This window comes from Bos indicus x Bos taurus, chromosome 13 (genome assembly GCF_003369695.1).
Source record: "Bos indicus x Bos taurus breed Angus x Brahman F1 hybrid chromosome 13, Bos_hybrid_MaternalHap_v2.0, whole genome shotgun sequence".
In the NCBI taxonomy this organism is placed as follows: Eukaryota; Metazoa; Chordata; class Mammalia; order Artiodactyla; family Bovidae; genus Bos; species Bos indicus x Bos taurus.
The window spans coordinates 30,171,054-30,188,477 of NC_040088.1; the positions used below are offsets into that span (position 1 = coordinate 30,171,054).

Sequence of the window (17,424 nt, forward strand, 5' to 3'; positions counted from 1 at the left end):
CAGGCAGTAAGTGTGGAGGTGAAACAGTCTGTAATGTCATGTCAGGTGGTGACAAATTAAACACGGCAAGGGGATGGAGATGGCGGCAAGGGCAGGGCCTCTTCTGAAGAGGGAATATGAGCAAGGACCTGAAGCTGGCGAGCCGTGAGGGGGCACAGGCTGGGCAGGAGAGCAGGCAAGGCCAAGGCTCAAGGTGGGCTGGGAGGACGGGGGAGGCCAGCAGTTGGGGCAGAAGGAGTGAGGGAACAGGAAGGGATGAGGTCAGAAGGTGCAGCCCATGTGTCTTAGCTGCAGCCCACACAGCAGGTGGGTGACTAATCCAGACTGCAGCTTTGGGGAAGCACTCCCCCCACCAGCATTCACCCAGCAGAGTAGAGGCCGCACCCCATCACCTACCACGTTGAATGTGCCTGTGTGGAAACGTGAACGTACTCTAAGTACGATAAATACAAACTATAAACCGCTTCATGTTCGTTTAGGACAGGTTTTGCCATCAAATGGGTTTTGCAGATCTTTTGATTCTTTTAGCACTTTGTGGATTTCAGAATTGCAAAACAGAACTGAGGATGCGGAGTGGAAGCCATTGTCTAGGGGCTGTGGCTGTTAGGACTCCGGATTTGACTCCCAGTTGGATGAAGGGGCGTAAGAGGGAGCTGATCTGACTTTGTTTTCAAGGTGCCACTCTGACCACATGTGAGGACCAAGCTGTAGGAGGGAGGGTGGGTGGAGGCAGAGGGGCCAGTGAGGAGGCTGCTGCAGTGGTCCAGGCGGATGGCTGTGGCCTGGATGGGTTTAGAAATGGTCAGATTCTGGAGATATTTTGGAATTAGAGCCAAGGGGACTTGCTGACAGATTGTAGGGTCAGGGACAACCCCACAGTTGGGGGAAGGGAGTGCTGTATGCTGAGTTGGGGGGTCACAGGTGGCAGGTAGGGTGGGGGGCAATTCCAGGCCTGTGGTTGCACACAGCAGGAGCACCTAACCCATCTGAGGAGTCCTGGGAAGCATCGGGCCTTCCTGCCGTACCAGGAGTCTGTGGTACCCTTGGGAGAAAGCCTTGCTTTCTGCTCTGACCTCTACAGGTGGCTTCCTGCTCTGAGCCCTGGCCAGCCTCCCAGCCTCCGGGTCCCCGAACAAACAGAGCCACCATTCCAGCAAAACCGGGCTCCTCACGCCCGCAGGGAAATGTGTTTCCTGTTGCCATGCCTTCACCCGCCATTCTTCCCACACCAAGTACACTCTTTCCCAAGAGCAAGGCTTGGCTTTCGTCCTTTGCCTGGAACCCCTCAGTGATTCCCTGTGGCCCTCCTAACAGTCCAGATGCTCTCCTGAGGCCCCCAAGCCCCTTGCAGTGCAGCCCTGCTGAGCTGGACAGTTTCACTCACTACCACTCCCAGGGCTTGAATTCCATGGCTCAGCCTCGGCCCCCACCTCCTCCCTCACGCTGCATTCTCCTTCTCCTCACCCTGTGCTCCCCACCCCTGCTCCTGAATCACCCAGGATCTGCACAACTGCAGGGCCTGGCAGTCACAGCAGGTTCTGAACAGCGCCCCTGGGTGGTCTGACATGGAAGCTAGCGTGGGTGAGCCTCCTTTTACTTGGTTACCTCCTGCTCTTCCTTCTGGGCTCAGCGAGGGCATTACCTCCTCCAGGGACAGAGTCTCCTCCTGGGAGCTGGGTACACTGGGCTATCCAGGCTGTCTCTGCACTTGTCCCTGTAGTGTGACCTACCCCTCTTCAAGGCAGGGTGGGTTACCTCCCTCACGTTCATTGCTGATTACTGCTGAACTTGGCACTGTGCCTGGAATGGAATAGGTGCTCAGTAATGGTTTGTTGAATGAATAAATGCTACCCCAAACTACTCCAGTAATCCCTGATCTCTAACCTCATGAATCCCAAAAACTATCCCTGTCAGTGGCTTCACAGCCTCAACTATGGAAGGAGCTCTCTTTTTTGCTTCATTCTTACTGCTGTCACTATTTTTACTTGTCTTGTCTCCCCAATTATCAATACATTTCTGGAAGAAAAGGGCTGTGTCAATAATAATAATGACAACAGCAGCAGCTAACGTTTATTGAGCACTCACTGTGTTCTAGGCACAGATCTATGATTTCACCTATATTAGCTCATTGGTGATTTGATTATCACAAAAATCCTGTGATTTACTATTATCCCAATTTAATTCAACAGAGGTTTTCAAACTTGAGTGTGTAGCAGAATCCCTAGGAGGGCTTATTAAAACGCAGATTACTGGCCCCTTCCCTTGAATTTCAATGCAGAATTTATATTTCTAACAAGTTCTCAGGTGGTGCTGACACTGCTGTTTCTAAGCCAGACTTTGAGAACCCCTGCTTTAGATGCTTATTATTGTCCCTGTATGTGGTTAAGGAAACTGAGGCTCAGAGAAGTGTTGTGACCTTCCCAAGGACCCACAGCTAGCAAAGTGCAGACTATGAGTCAACCCAGGTTTCTCTGACGCTGAAGCTGAGGCTCTTCATCACTGATCCAGTGCTTCTTGCTGCCTGTTTCTTCTTCCCCAGAGAACCCAACCGTTTTCTGCCTTTTTTTTTTTTTCAGTTTTTGAGCATGATCCTACCCAGGGAGCCGTGAGATCACTTGCTCCCTTTGATCTCTCTAAACCAAAGCGCTAGCTAGTGAGCGGTACTGGTGCTTTTCCATGCAGCTGCCAGCTTCAGCTCGGCTGGCTGGGATCAGACACTTTGCAGAGAATGTTGGCGTGGATAATAAGCCAGCTTCCCGGGAGGGGGAGGGGCAGTGGCAAGAGTTGGGGGTGCCTCTGCTTTGAACTCAAAGGGCCCATCAGGTTGCAGGGCCAGTGGGAGGACTGGCTATTTCTAACTCCCTGGGTTAGGAACGTACAGGAGAACATTGTAATCCTCCCCAGCTCAGATGAGAGGAAAATGTGGCTCTGCTCCCTTAATTGGGCACTGGGGTTCATTTCGTTGGCCATTTGTTCACTTGTCAGACATTCACTGCGTTTATTCTTAGAATAGTTAAGGCTTCCCTGATTCTTTCATTTATTCATCTGGATTGAGCGCCAGGCCTTAAGCTGGGGGGATTGCAAAAAGGAATAAAAAGACACTAGCCCCGGTCGGTTGCACTTTTGATCTGATGGGACAGATGTTCGTTCATTCATTCAACAAACATCTCTAGCGTGCTGATGATGCACCAGCTCATTACTAGGTGTCGAGGCTCCGGTGGTAAACATCATGGACCTAGTCTCTGCTCTCATGGAGCTCGTGGTCCACAGGGAGGCAAGTTACCATACTAGCTGGGAGGTTAATACGTGGTGTGCTACAGGTGCGGACTAATGCACAGGCTCAAAGCAGAGGCGGGAGCGGGTGTGCCGTGGGTGGTCAGGGAAGGCCATCTAAGGAGGGGACATTTAGATGACAGCTGAGGGGCAAGAAGGCTCTAGCCTTGGGAACATCAGGGGCAAGGGTGGACCAGGCAGAGGGAACAGCCAGTGCCAAAACCCCAAGGCAGGAGCAGCTGGACGTGTTCATGGACCAAGGAGGAGGCAGAACGGGGGAGAGGCAGGGGGAGGGCGAGCAGTGTGGAGTGAGCGAGGCCAGAGACAGAGGGCTACAGCACATCACGTGGGCCGGGCAGTCAGGACACAGAGATGGATTTCACTGTGTGGTGGGAAGGAGTTGAGGGTTTTGAGCAGAAAAGTGACATGACATCACGTATGCATTTTACATGTGGAGAGTGGAGTGTGGGGGGTGGGGGGGCAGACCTAGAGCAGAGACGCCAGGGAGGAAGCTCTTCAGAAATTTGAAACCTGGATGGTGGCGATGATGGTGTCTGGTATGTATTTTGGAGGCAAATCGACAAGCCTTGTGGTGGATTAGACACGGGTTGTAAAGGAGGAGGAAGGGGAATTGGGGGGCGGTTCCCATTTCTTTAGCTGAGCACAAGGATGAGTAATAGCAATGCCATTCACTGAGACGGGAGAGACCCAAGGAGAGAGAGACATGACAAAATGGATAACTGCTTCCCATCTATAATTATCGCTCTGAGAGAGGAGCCCAGTGTTCTGAGAATGGATTTTGGGATAGTGAAGGTTTCCCTGAGAAATGACCATTTGAAACAACTCTGGGGGAAGAGAAGGAGTGGATCAGAGGAAGAGGCAAGGTGGACTGAGTGTGCAAAGGCATTGGGGCAGACTGATCGGCATTCCTTCCAAGTCTCTTGAGCACCTATACCCACGTGGTGAGGAAGCATGGCAGACACACAGACATACAAACCCGATGGGAAAATATGCAAGGAGTTTGAAACTGTCACGGAGGGACAGCCCAGCCAGCTTAGCACTGTCAGAAGCCATCCCAAATACGTGACAATGTAGTTGTCTTGAAGGATGAACAAAGGTTAACCAAGAGGAAGAGCTGTTCAGGAGGTCCTTCAAGGCTGTTGACATGTAAAGTGCATCACATTGAGTAGCCCTTGAGAAATATTGGGTGGGTGGATAAGTGGGTGAATGAGGATGACGGAGTGAATGAGTCTGGGTTGGTGTGTCGGGGGCAGGCGGGGTGGTCAGCCAGGACCAGACTCCATGGGACTTACAAGCAGGTCGAGGTGTTGGACTTGAACCAGAGTCAGCGGGGACCCAGACAGGTGGGAAGCAGGAGGGGCATGGATGGAGCCGAGTGAGCAGTCTTCTCCAGACAGCGTCCCTACTCCCAGAGGGCTGTTGCTGTGGCCACGTGGGGCCCGTCATGCCCCAGAACTGCTTTCTGAGCCAAGCACTCATGCCAAATCCATTAATAACCCCGCTGCCAAGCCCCATTGCTCATTTCTGACATGAGCCAGGCTAATGTCCCCAGAGTGGCTGGCTTGAGAATTTACACAACTGCCGAATCAGTGACTCTGGTTTACTCACCACCTTGACTGTGACCCTGCAGTGAGCCAAGCCACAGCCTCCAATTACAGAATCAAGTGCATGAACGGCTTCTTTGATTAATCAGAACACATGGCCCTCCTCTTTTCTTTTCTTAATGATAAGACTTAGGTGTGTAGAATATAGAACATTAGGAAACTAAAAAGAAGAAAAAATACCACCCCAAGACCACTGCTGTTAGCATTTTACTAGATTTCCTTCCAGTGTTATCCACACATTTTTCGTAATTGGGGTCATTCCACAGAGAATTTTATGCTTATCATTTTAATGTAATCATTTGTAATAAAAAAAAGAAAGCCTCCTCATAAACCTCTTAAGTCTTTATCTACAAAATCTATCCTGATTTCCTTAACCAGTCCCAGTTGGTGGAGCTGTGAGATGTAAACCTCCCTCTCCCATCTCGTTCTGTGGTAAATGCCTTAGTGCATAAAGCTTTTTCTATATTTTGAATACCAATACCCCCAAATGTGCAGTTATGAGTCAAAAGATGAGGACACCTTCCAAGCTCTTGACTTTGACAAGCTGTTTCCAGAGAGCATTATGCCGGTCAGCCCCTCCACCAGCAGTTCGTGAACCTGCCAGTCTCACCGCAGCTTCCCCAGCACCGAGTACTACAGTTTTTAAAGATCCTTGATAATAAAGTAGGTTAAACAAACAAACAAAAAAAGTTGTGCATTGTTGAAAAGTCCTTTGGTCCAAACATGTGATCAGCAGTTGTGTTTCTGTTGGGAACGGCTCATCCATGTCCTCCACCCGTATAGGAAGTGGAACCTAAATGTTATTCTTATCCGTGTGCATGAGCACTAGAGATAGTGAGGGTATTTTTATCTGTGCGTCTCTTTCCTTTTTAGGCTGCACGAGCCCGAGAAGAACACCAGAGAAACAACTCAGGTACAGTCCTTGGTGAGATGCCCTTCCTGGGAGATCGGTGGTGTGATTTCCTTGCATCAACAGGAGTTGCAGATCCTGTTCTAAATTAAGACTTCTTCACCAGGGTGGGTGGGTGCCGGGGGTGGAGGATCCTTACATTCATTCCTGAGTCCTCCCCTCCCCTTCCCCTCCCCCTCCCCGCATCCTTCCACCCATCTCACACACACCACCACCACCACACACACACCCCCACCCCCCGCCCCGGCCCCAGCCTGGAGAGTCTCTCCCAGCCTCTCTCAGTGCCAATCCCTGCGCAGCTTGGAAGGGCACCATCCACCATGTGTTCTGTGTAAATGGTGCTGCTGGACTTGGCTTTAGTGCTCTTCACGCCATCCGGCCTCCGTGCCTGTGCCTGGCCAGCCCCTCTACCTGGAGCACCCTTGCAGCCCTGTGTCTCTCACGTGCGGGAACACAGCACTGCACTGCCTTTGCTGATGGGAAGGCCCCATGTCATTGATCACCTCGTGCAACGGCACATGCCCCTGGAGCTGGCAGTTCCACCCCAGCATTATTGAGGAGGCTTTGCAGTCACCATGGTTGGTGGCCTGTTTCTGAGAACTCTGGCCCTGTCTGCACTGGCTGATGCTATCAGACCTTGGGAGGCAGAGGGTTCCTCAGCGTCTTGTAAGGAGACAGGCCCAGCCCTGAACCTGGAATGAGAAAAGCCAGCTGTCCTTGACATTTCCCTGGCAGTTGTCATCGCTGTAGCTGTAATTTGTTGAAGAGAGCCAGGCTGGCAAAATGCACAGTGTTTGTAGGCCAGAACTCTCCCGACTCGATGCCAACCTCCCCTCCCCCACCAGCTCAGGCAATGATTAGAAATACAAGACAATTTCCAATCATGGGTCAGGAAGGCTTTTTCCCCAGTCATTTTGCTTTCTGGCACTTTAAAAGTCAAAGTTCTTTCTGGAATTTTCCAGGGAAAGAATGATGGTGGAAAGAGCTGGTCACTGAATCCTGTACAGAATTTACAGTCAGTCGGGACTTACTGAGGACCTACTATGTGCCAAGCCCTGGGCAGTGAGCAGGGCTCTTGTGAGCTCGCAGCCCTGTAACTAGGACTCCCAGCCCTTAATGCTGGCATGGGTTTCCCAGAGAGAAGTGAGCAAGCATTCAGGGTTGAGGACAGGGGCCATGTGGTCGGACCACAGCTTTAGAGGCCAGCAGACCTCGACTCTTTTCTAGCTGTATGACTTTGACCCCATTATTTCACCTCCCTGGCTATAAGGTTCTTCACCATAAAGTGGGATAAATATGTCTTACCAAGCAGGGTTGTGATAGCACCTAAATCAGGTGATCCACGTGAGAGCCGTCAGGGTCTGAGGTTATTGTTGTGTGTCAGCTGGGATCATGGATGTTGGTCATTCCCCTCCACTTCCACAGTTAAGCTGCTAGGCACAAAGAAGCGAAGTATCTTTCATGATGGGTAATTTCAAGATGGCAGTTGTGAGTGATAAGACAGGCACATAGGAGCAGCTCAGGTTTGCCAGGTGGTGGATTGCTGACATGTGCCGCACATCCACGCACCCGGCACGAGCCAGGCTCTGTCCTGAGACCAGCTCATCGGATCCTCCCAGTGACCATGGCAACAGATACTATTATTAGACCTACTTTAAAGATGGGGAAGCCAAGGCCCAGAGAGGCTAAGTGAACTGCCCAGTCCCTCCTCCAGAGAGAACAGAACCCGGATTCACACTCCGACTTCTGCCTACAAAACCTTTGCCTCCTGTTAACTGCTGCCCTCATTCTCACAAACTCCCATCCTCTCTTCCCCAGTCCCCAGCCTCAGCTAGAGTGGGGCTGGAAGAGTTGCCATCCATTTATTCATCTACCACTCATTCATTTATTCATTTAACATTGATTGGTTTTTTTCTGTGCCAGCCTTGATTTTTGCATCATAACAAATGCCTAGTGAATACTTGTTTAATAAATGAGTAAATAAATGAATGTCCCCAGCCACTGGGGATCAGCATCTATGCACACCCCTGGACAGGCACAGGCGGTCCTAGCTAAGGGGTGGGTGCTGTGATGGAGAAGCACAGAGGGAAGTGCAGAGTCACGGTCCTGGACCCAACTGAGCGGAAGGTCTTAGGATGAAATTGACAGGGTGCGTTGGGCTTCATCACAAGGAGAAAGGGGGCTGGACTTTCTCAGCAGAGGAAAGCGCATCAGGAAAGGCAAGCAAGAACTGCAGGAGGGGTGACATTGAGGCAGGGCTATGAAGTGACCACACTGACATTTAGGAAGAGCCTTCAGGCTATAAGAGGAGGCTGATTGGAAGGGCAAGGCTGGAGACAGGTGACCTCAGCTGGAGAAGAGGGGACATGAATTAAGGCTGAGCTAGTGGAGGCCAAGAGGAGACAGAGCATCCAGACTTGATCCCAGTGGTGACTGGCAGGGGCTCCAGAATGACCTTCTCTCTATCTCATTTAGATCCAAGACAACAATGACATCACATATGCAGACCTGAACCTGCCCAAGGGGAAGAAATCAACCCCCAAGGCCAATGAACCGAACAACCACACGGAGTATGCCAGCATTCAGGCCCGCCCGCCACCTGTGTCTGAGGACACCCTCACCTACGCTGACCTGGACATGGTCCACCTCAACCGGACCCCCAAGCAACCAGCCCCCAAGCCTGAGCCATCCTACTCAGAGTATGCCAGTGTCCAGGTCCAGAGGAAGTGAACAGGGCTGTGGTCATCTCTAGGGTCTGTCCCCATGAGCCTTCCTGTCCCACACGGAGCAGCCGTGGTGAGGACAACCAGCCCAGTTCCTGGGGGGCTAGGGTGGCAGAGGCCCTGGGACCCAGGAGTGAGGGTAGCTCTTGTCTCCTCAACCCAGTTGGCTCACCAGCATTTCCAGGGTAGCCATGACCCTCCAACGTGGCCACACATGGAGGCTGGTGTTGCCAAACCAGGCGGGGAGCTGGCCTGGAACTGGCCAGAGCCACTGTGGGTGCGAGAACTCTCACGCCTCTGTCCATCAACTGTGGGTCTTGGTCATGGTCTTAGAGACCTCTGATTGCCTCCTTGACGCTCCGTGGCTTGATCTTCCAGAGTGAGGAGGGAGAAAACATACCTCCTCCTCCCCCCAGAACTACCAGCTGGGGCTTTGGGGAAAGCTATCCCCTTTAGATTGAACTGCCTGTCCATGGGGAAGCTGGACCCGCCTCCTGAGACCTGGTGCAGTGGCTGCCAGCAGTTCTGGCCTTCCCCGCCCTGGAGTGACCGGCCACAAGCCCTGGGGAGGAGAGGACCCTCTGAGGAACTCCTCCACCACCAAGGACTGAGGGACAGAAACACCCTTTCTCCTCGCAGCCCTCGAGACCTAGAGGACCCGTCATCTTGACTATGACGCTCCATGTGGCCCCACCTCTCCTTTCCAGACCTGAGTTCGCTTCCTTCAGCAAGCACTAACTCACAACATCTCGCTGTGGACGCCTGTAAATTATTGAGAAATGTGAAATGTGCAATCTTGAAACTGAGGTGTTAGAAAATTTGATCTGTGGTGTTTTGTTCTGTTTTTTTGTTTTTTTTTTTTCTTAAAACAACAGCAGCGTTATCTTGGCTCTTTGTCATGTGTTGATGTGCGTGGTTGGTCTTGCACAGTCTGGGGCTGAACAGTCAGTTGTCCAGGAGAGAATCACTCATGGCAGAAACTGAGTTCCTCCCGGTCCCAGAGCCCTGAGGGTGGGGCAGACGGTTCCAGGTTGGCTGCTCCATGGAGACACTTAGCCTTCCCTCCACGTGGCTGGTTCTTCTGCTTCCTGAGCCCCCAGTGTGGTAAGTCTGAACCTGCCCCTATTTCTCCAGGCTGCCTCCTTCTCCACAAGGTCTGGTTGAGACCTCATGCCTCAGTATGCTTACCTGTAAAGAGGGGGGAGGAAAGACGCTGTCCCTCCCCTCCATCTCTCACAAGCACTTTAGGGCCATGCAGGGTAGGAAGCTGTGCCTGGCTGTACCCCCCGCCCCATCCCCTGTCATTCCAGCTCTCTGAAGACAGAATCTTTCATTTATGTTCCCAAACCCTATTTGGATCAAACTGGAATAAATCAAAGACAGCCAGGAGGCCTGGACATCTGTGAAGCCAGGAATGACCCACCGTCTGTCCCTCTGTCTCAAGAGGTTGGGCAGAGGCTCTGACCCCATTACCCTCAGAACCCTGGCCCTTCCAATTCAGTGTGGCAGCCTAGCTGGGCCCAGGGCAAGCAGATGTCATAAGCCCTGTTTATTCAGTTTTCCCATGTAACTGATCCACTCTCAGAGCTGAGATGCTAATCTTCACTGCCCCCTGGGTCCAGCCATTGGATGCCCAAGGGAGTCCTGGCACAGGCTGTCAGAGCCAGAAGCTGAGCCATCCTGCCCATCAGCAGGTCCTCCAGGTGGAACCCTGGGAGGCCAGCACAGACCTGCCTCTCTGGGGAACAGTGATTTGTATTACATGATGGCATCCAGGAACTGGCTGAGCCAACAGGCCATGTGAGCAGCTTTGGCCCCATGAGCCGAGTTGTGGCATCTGGGAGCTCAGTGTCCCAGCCACCTGGCTCGAGCTACTTCCAAATTCCATAAGGTTGGCTTGTAAACCCTGGTCTCCCTCTCTTTTACCCAGAGAGAGCACACGTGTGTGAGCACACACAAGCACATACAGAATTTTAAAAGAATGTTTTCTTGGTGCCACTTTAATTTTATTTTGCATTTTGGAAGAGGAGTAAGGAATGAGGCCAAGGAAGTCATGTAGTTTAGACTTAGCCTGGCAGCCTGGAGATTCCCATACCTTGTGTATCGAACCCCAGGAAAAGGAAACGGTCCAAACAACAGTACGGAAGGAGCATGGTTTTGGGAGTTTATTTTCAGACTGTGGGGAAGGAAACAGGCCCCATTTTGTATATAGTTGCAACTTAAACTTTTTGGCTTGCAAAATATTTTTGTAATAAAGATTTCTGGGTAACAACAGCCCCTTTGGATGTTGAGTATCCTTGTCTCTGTGAGTTTGTCCTGTCCACATGAGCTTGGGAGAAGATCGCCTGGCCCCCGGGCTTGGAAGCAGCCTCAGCGTTTGGGCCTCTCTCTGGGGCTTTCCAGGTGGCTCAGCGGTAAAGAATCCGCCTGCCAATGCAGGAGACACAGGTTCTACCCCTGGGGTGGGAAGATCCCCTGGAGAAGGAAATGGCAACCCACTCCAGTATTCTTGCCTGGAGAATTCCATGGACAGAGGAGTCTGGCAGGCTACAGTCCATGGGGTCGCAGAGTCAGATATGACTGAGCAAGCACACATGCACATTTGGGTTTTATAGACACAAAGACTTTGTTTCCCTTGGTTCATAGGGAGTCAGTGTAAGAAAGCCCAAAACACCCGCTTGAGCGAAATTCCAACAGAAAACCAAGTTTGAATCCCAGATCTGCCACTTTGTAGCTCTGAGAACAAACCACTCACCTCGCTGAGACTCAGGGCAGGCATCAGCACAATAGGGACAGTAATACCCTTCCAGGGTTAGTGTGGGCATTAAAGGGTTGGCACATAACAGGCCTTCGCTGAGCATTGGTTCTTTCCTTTCTGCCCTAAACACTGCACAGAGGGGACTGGTTGCCCTCACTACCTGTAGGATTTTGGACAAATGGGTCACCCTCTTGGGGCCCCACTTTCCTCTTCTACCAAATGAGGAGCTAATGCTTGTCCTAGACTATCCCCGCCGGATAATTCATGTCTAGTGCTAGTAGGTGCTCAATAAATGTTGATGTACCCTCCATAAGAATATTAACAATATGAATGACAATTATATAATGATGTCAACATAACATTTATAGTCAATGCTTACTGTGTATTGGCACTGTACATTGATTAACCCTTTCATACCTCACAAGTCCAAGTAAATAATAGTACTGACCTCATTTTATAGACAAGGCACAGAGAGGTGATGTAACTGATACAGGGTCACACAGCTAATAAGTGACATTGCTGAGACTCAAACTCCAGCTGCCAGCTTCAGAGACCAACTTCTAGCCACTGAGTTAATAGCATCACATTACATATTAGCACTGACTATGCAAAATTATTAGCAATTATAAAAGCCAATACCTGCTATGATAAGTTATATGCCAGTGCTTTGTAATTATTAACTCATTTAATCCCCCAACCATCATGTGAGGTAGGAACTCTTTTTATCCCTATGTTACAGATGAGTAAACCAAGGCACAAAAAAGTGGAGTCCTTTTCCTAATGCCCCACAGCAGAGCACTAGAAGTCTGGCTCTTCCCCATCACGTTTAATTCTCCTAATTGTCCAATAGCAGTGGCAGCTGTGTGCCCATTTTGCAGAGAGAGAAAGTTGAGGCTCAGAAGTACCCATGACCTGGCCAATCTCACACAATGAATCTTCAGTGGAGTTTGGACTTGTACTTGGATCCACAAGCCCACCGAGGATCAGTCCTGAGACCTTGGCCTGGTCCATGTGGTCACACAGGAGGCAACGAACTTCCTGCAGGGTTCGGAGAGGTTGCTTGCCTCACAGGCCAGGACCTTGGCAGGTGACAGAGAATTCAGCTCCCTTTCCTCAGCCCCAACCTGTGAAATATGTGTGCGTTCCTGGGATGAGGTGTTCCAGGCAGGAATCCAGGCCCAGTGGGTGGGGAAATGTCTTTGTTCTCTGGGAAGTTGGGGGTGGAGGACTGCATGTCCAGGCAAGGAGAAGTGGGGATAGAATTCACGCAGCACCTGGGCCTTGCTTCTCCACAGCCCAGATCTCTGGGGCTTAGGTTGGTGAGCAACCTCTAGTTGATGGGAGCCAAGTGACCCTCTCCCTCCTGCCAGCATTCGGCATTTATCAGGCATCTCCTCTGCATTCCTTGAGCAAAGGAGAGCGATAACACCCCCACCCTGCCCCACCCAGGAGGACCCATTGGCCTTGACTTCTGCAGCCCCTTCCCACTTTACATTATAATCAGGAAAATCTCTGCTCCTTCTCAAGATTCTGGGCTTCCCTGGTGACTCAGCTGGTAAAGAATCTGTCTGCAATGCAGGTGACCTGGGTTCAATCCCTGGGTTGGGAAGATCCCCTGGAGAAGGACTGGCTATCTCTGGCCTGGAGAATTCCATGGACTGTATAGTCCATGGGGTCACAAAGAGTCTGCCACGACTGAGCGACTTTCACTTCACTCTCAAGATTCTAATGCTCAACAGTAAAAAAAACCCTGCGTCTTCCAGCATGTTCCCACCAGCCAAGATTCAATCCAGATTTCTTTATTTTATTTAGTTTTAACATAAGCCCTTACTGCATGTTAGAAAGTCTCCTAAACTCTGTACAAATATTAACTTATTTAATATCAGTTCATCTGTCCTCTTAACAAAGCTTTAAGGTAGGTCCTATGATTTATCCCCCATTTAGCAGAGAGATTAGGAGTTTTGTTCAAGGGCCAACATCTGCCTGGGCAGTGGTGCTGCTGTGGGTATGGGTGGGCACCAGACAGGCATGTTGGGGGCTGGGGGGTGCTGGTGAGACAGTGGGGGCCACAGACAATGATGGGGTGCACTGGGCTCTACTGGGAGCCAGGAAACACCATGTGGTCTTACCCACAAAGTGCCAGGGTGGTCTCGCTCTCCTGCCTGGTCAACAGCCAGCCCAGGCAACTTCAGGCCTCCCCAGGGTTCAGCCTGTCACCACTGGGGTCCCTGCTTTGGCTCCCTTAACCATTACACTGTGTTTGATTAGGGGCTGGATTTGTTTTCTGAATACAGGATTATGAAATTTAAAGTGTTTTCCAAAAAGATATGGGGCCCAGATGTTCAGAAACAGGCAAAAGCTTGGTGACAGAGGTCAGTGGAGGGCTACCCTTGGAGGAAGCAGTGGAGGGGAGGAGGCTAAGGGCCCTCTGGGGTGACAGGAAGCTGTTTCCCCACCCAAATGGTGGTTACATGGGGGCTTGCAAATGTGAAAATCCAAGTACACACTCAAGGTCTGCATTTCTCTACAAACAAGTTACACCTCAGAGTCTGAAAGAGACTACTGCCCGGGGGGATTCAACCCCACCCCCAAGTTGATGCCTGCCCCAACCTGACACTTTCTTAAGATAGTATCAGTTCTTTATCTTTGGTCCAGGAGCCCAGCCCTGGGCCTTGCCCAGGTGAGAGCTTAGAGAGCATTGCTAGATTCCTTTGAAAAATAACATCCAGGTGACCAAAAGAGCAGGGCTTCCCAGGTGGCTCTGTGGTAAAGAATCCACCTACCAATGCAGGAGACACAGGAAACGCACGTTCGATCCCTGGGTCGGAAGATCCTCTGGAGAAGGAAACAGTAACTCACTCCAGTATCCCTGGCTGGGAAATCCCATGATCAGAGGAGTCTGGCAGGCTCCAGGCCATGGAGTCACAGAGTCGGACACCACTGATCGTCTGAGCAGACACAACCAAAATAAGCACACGAAACAGTGATAAACCATTTATCATCACTTGGTCTAGTGAGACTCCCTTAATTACCCCCCTATCACCCTGTGCCCACACCCCTCCTCTCTCCACCCAGGGGTGTCGAGACAGTTGCTCAGAGCCCTTACCCTGACCCTAGACAAAGGGCTTCACCTCTGAGCCTCCATTTGGTCACCTGTGAAATGGGGCAGGGGGTGGTAGTCTTCACTTCAGGGGGTTCTGTGATGTGCTGTGCTCAGTTGCTTCAGTAATGTCCGACTCTTTGCAACCTATGGATTGTAGCCCTCCAGACTCCTCTGTCCATGGGATTCTCCAGGCAAGAATACTGGAGTAGGTTGCCATGCCCTCCTCCAGGGGATCTTCCTGACCCAGGAATTGAACCCACATCTTTGATGTCTCCTGCATTGCAGGCAGGTTCTTTACCCACTGAGCCACCTGGAAAGCCCAGGGGGCTCTTGTGAAGGTTAAATAGAGAATAGATCAGCCCTTTGCAACCCTGTGGCACAGACAGCAGTCCACACACACATTCACACTCTCTCACACCCACACTCACGTATTTACATATACCTTCACACAGATTCATACCCACACACACATTCACACCTCTACGCTCACACACCACATATACAGATTCATGCACACAGTCTCACACATACTAACACACACACACACACGCACACACCAAGGTCAGATTCTCAGAGGAACTCAATGATGGTGGCTCTCCTCTCCTGGCTGAAATGATTTTATCAAGTCCCTCCCTCCCTCAGCATAGGATGTCCCCCTCTTACCAACTTTGGGGAATCCAACACGCCAGCCTGGTTTCCAGCGTCTCTTCCTTATACCCCACCTGGTCTATTTAAGGACACTTTCTGCTCTTCCCCAGCCCAGACTTGACTCTCCAGCCAGGCTGGTGTCCCTATCCCACCAAATACCAGGTGGAGCTGCCTTTGGCTGCCCTGGCCCCACAGAGAGTCACCCTTCCTTCGTCCAGTGACTAAGTGTCCCCCAGCCTGAGCTCCCCACACCAGATCTTCATTTCCTATCTCTGGAATCCAGCCCTGGGACAAGGGGCACTGAAGCCCACAGGATCACAGGGAACTGAAGTCTGTATTTCACTGAACTTTTACTTCTGAAGATGGATGCTATGATGTCCATTTAACAGATAAGAAAACTGAGGCCCAGAGACGTGACGAGATAAGGCCAAGATTGCTCATTCAGCCAATAATTATTTCTCAGGCTCCTGCTGTGAAGCTGGCCCTGTGCAAAATTCTGAGGATAAAATGTTGACAGACGATAGCCACACCCTTGTGAGCTCCTGGGGTGTGAGGGAGCCAGAGCACTGGTAGCAATCCCAACACTGCTGGAGCACCACTAGAACAAGAGGATGTCAACTTGCAATTTCAGGAAATGATAAAACATGATGCAAATACAGAATGACAAAGTTAAACTCGGGTGTACTTCCCACAGAATTAACTAATCCTTTAGTGGGTCTTTTAAACAACAGTAATGAAAGGAAACGCCACCTTATTTGCCTCATTTCTAAGTTTTGGACACTTTGTCCTATAGCAGAAAGTCATAGGCCTCTCAGCCTGCACAGAGCAGAGAAGCTTTCTGGAGGGGAAATTCCTGAGCTGAGCCCTAAAGGATGAGTAAGAATGAGCCAGAGGAAGAGGGTGTGGAGGCACTGGGTAAGGCTATGCCTTCCCTGTGTGGGCTGGCCCAGTGTTACTCCCCCCATCTCGCCCTGCTCTGGCAACACCAATCACCTGACAGTTGCTGGCGGGACCACGGGGCCTTTGCACATGCTGTTCTCTTGCCAGGAGCACTTGCGGGATCTTTCCTGCTAGTCCTCTAAATCAAAGAGGGCTTGGGTTCCTTTGTTGACACCACAGTAACAATCCTGTCCACAGCTTCTCCTTTGCAGCCCTGGTCACAGTTTGTAGTATATACTGACCTTGTGATGGCCTAACACCCTCCTCCACTGCCCTGGGAGCCGCCTCAGGGCAAGGGGCTGTCACCTTTGCTTACTAATGTAACTCCTGCACTCAGTCCACAGGGTGCACCCAATAAATATTTATTAGATGAGTGAGTAGAAGGGTCGGGGGGATGGAGGCCTGGAAAGGAGGAAGGAAGGAAGAGACAGGGAAGAAGGTTAGGGAAAGAAGAGAGTGCACAAAGACCCAGAAGTTGGAGACATCACGGCATCATAAGAGAGCTGAAACCTGCACCCACTGGTAGGTTTGGAACTAGGACTCAAACCCCAGTCCGTCTGACTTTCCCTACTGAGTCTCTCTGCCTTTCATCGTGATCCTGGGTTCAGAGTAATCACTTTTTTAAAAATTGATGCACGCTTCCCAATGGACAAGGAGCCCGTGACCGTTCTCTGAGTCTTTGATGCCTCATCTGGGGAAACTGGGGCCGCACTAAGAGAACAGAATGAGAGATTGCAAGATCGTTCTCTCCCCTGAAATCGCATGACCCAGGCACAGCTGGCAAATGGCCCGGCTTGGAGAGCTGGCAGGGCTCGGCCACTCAGCAGACGTGTCCTCCTGGCCGCACTTCAAGGACAACAGGGCAAACCCTCGTGGTGGAAGGGGCCGTTCCCAGGCGCCCGGGCCTCCTGCCCCGCAGGCCCGCTCAGGGCAGGGTCAGCTGGTGCAGCAGCCGGCTGCGTGGATCTGGGACACAGACCTGTCTCCAGAGTGAGGCCGGGTGAGAGTTTAATGGTGAGCAGGCGGTGGCCTGACTGAGGCCGACGGCTCCGTTCTGCCCCAGCTCTTCGGTGCCAGTAAATGGACCCTGTGCACATGCAGATGAAGGCATTACCGCTAATATTATGTGCGCAATGCGAAAGCGCTCAGGCGGCCAGGCCGGGAGCTGCCATTACCGCAAGACCTTTCACTGGAAAATTTTTCTTGGGGCAATTAAATCTTCAGCTGTCTCCTCGCAGGGAGTGCCAGCTTGCATTTTAATTATCCTTAAAAGAGAGAAGTAGGGGAAAGGACACAAGGCAAAGAATTAAAAAATAACAATCTGCTTTATAAACATGGCCATCATCTCGCAGCTGTGCATCTATTCAGAAGGTCCTCCCCCGTCAACCCTTCGGGCTCCAGGCTTCCTGTGAAGTTGGAAGGGCCCCTCTCTGGGGACCAGGGGG

General features: G+C 51.2%; 1 protein-coding gene across 8 annotated transcripts in view; it reads left to right on the forward strand.

The window, feature by feature from the left end:
- SIRPA (signal regulatory protein alpha) overlaps positions 1 to 10,806 on the forward strand; it is a 44,220-nt gene extending 33,414 nt beyond the window's left edge. For 4 of the 8 annotated variants that reach the window (XM_027559268.1, XM_027559266.1, XM_027559264.1 and 1 more), the window contains exons 8-9: positions 5,772 to 5,823; positions 8,284 to 10,806. In XM_027559268.1, the coding sequence (XP_027415069.1) occupies positions 5,772 to 5,823; positions 8,284 to 8,538 (307 nt within the window). In that variant the 3' untranslated portion in view covers positions 8,539 to 10,806. The remainder of the gene's footprint in view (positions 1 to 5,771; positions 5,824 to 8,283) is intronic. The other 4 variants (XM_027559271.1, XM_027559269.1, XM_027559265.1 and 1 more) reach the window with 1 other exon arrangement.
- The last annotated feature ends 6,618 nt before the right edge of the window (positions 10,807 to 17,424 follow it).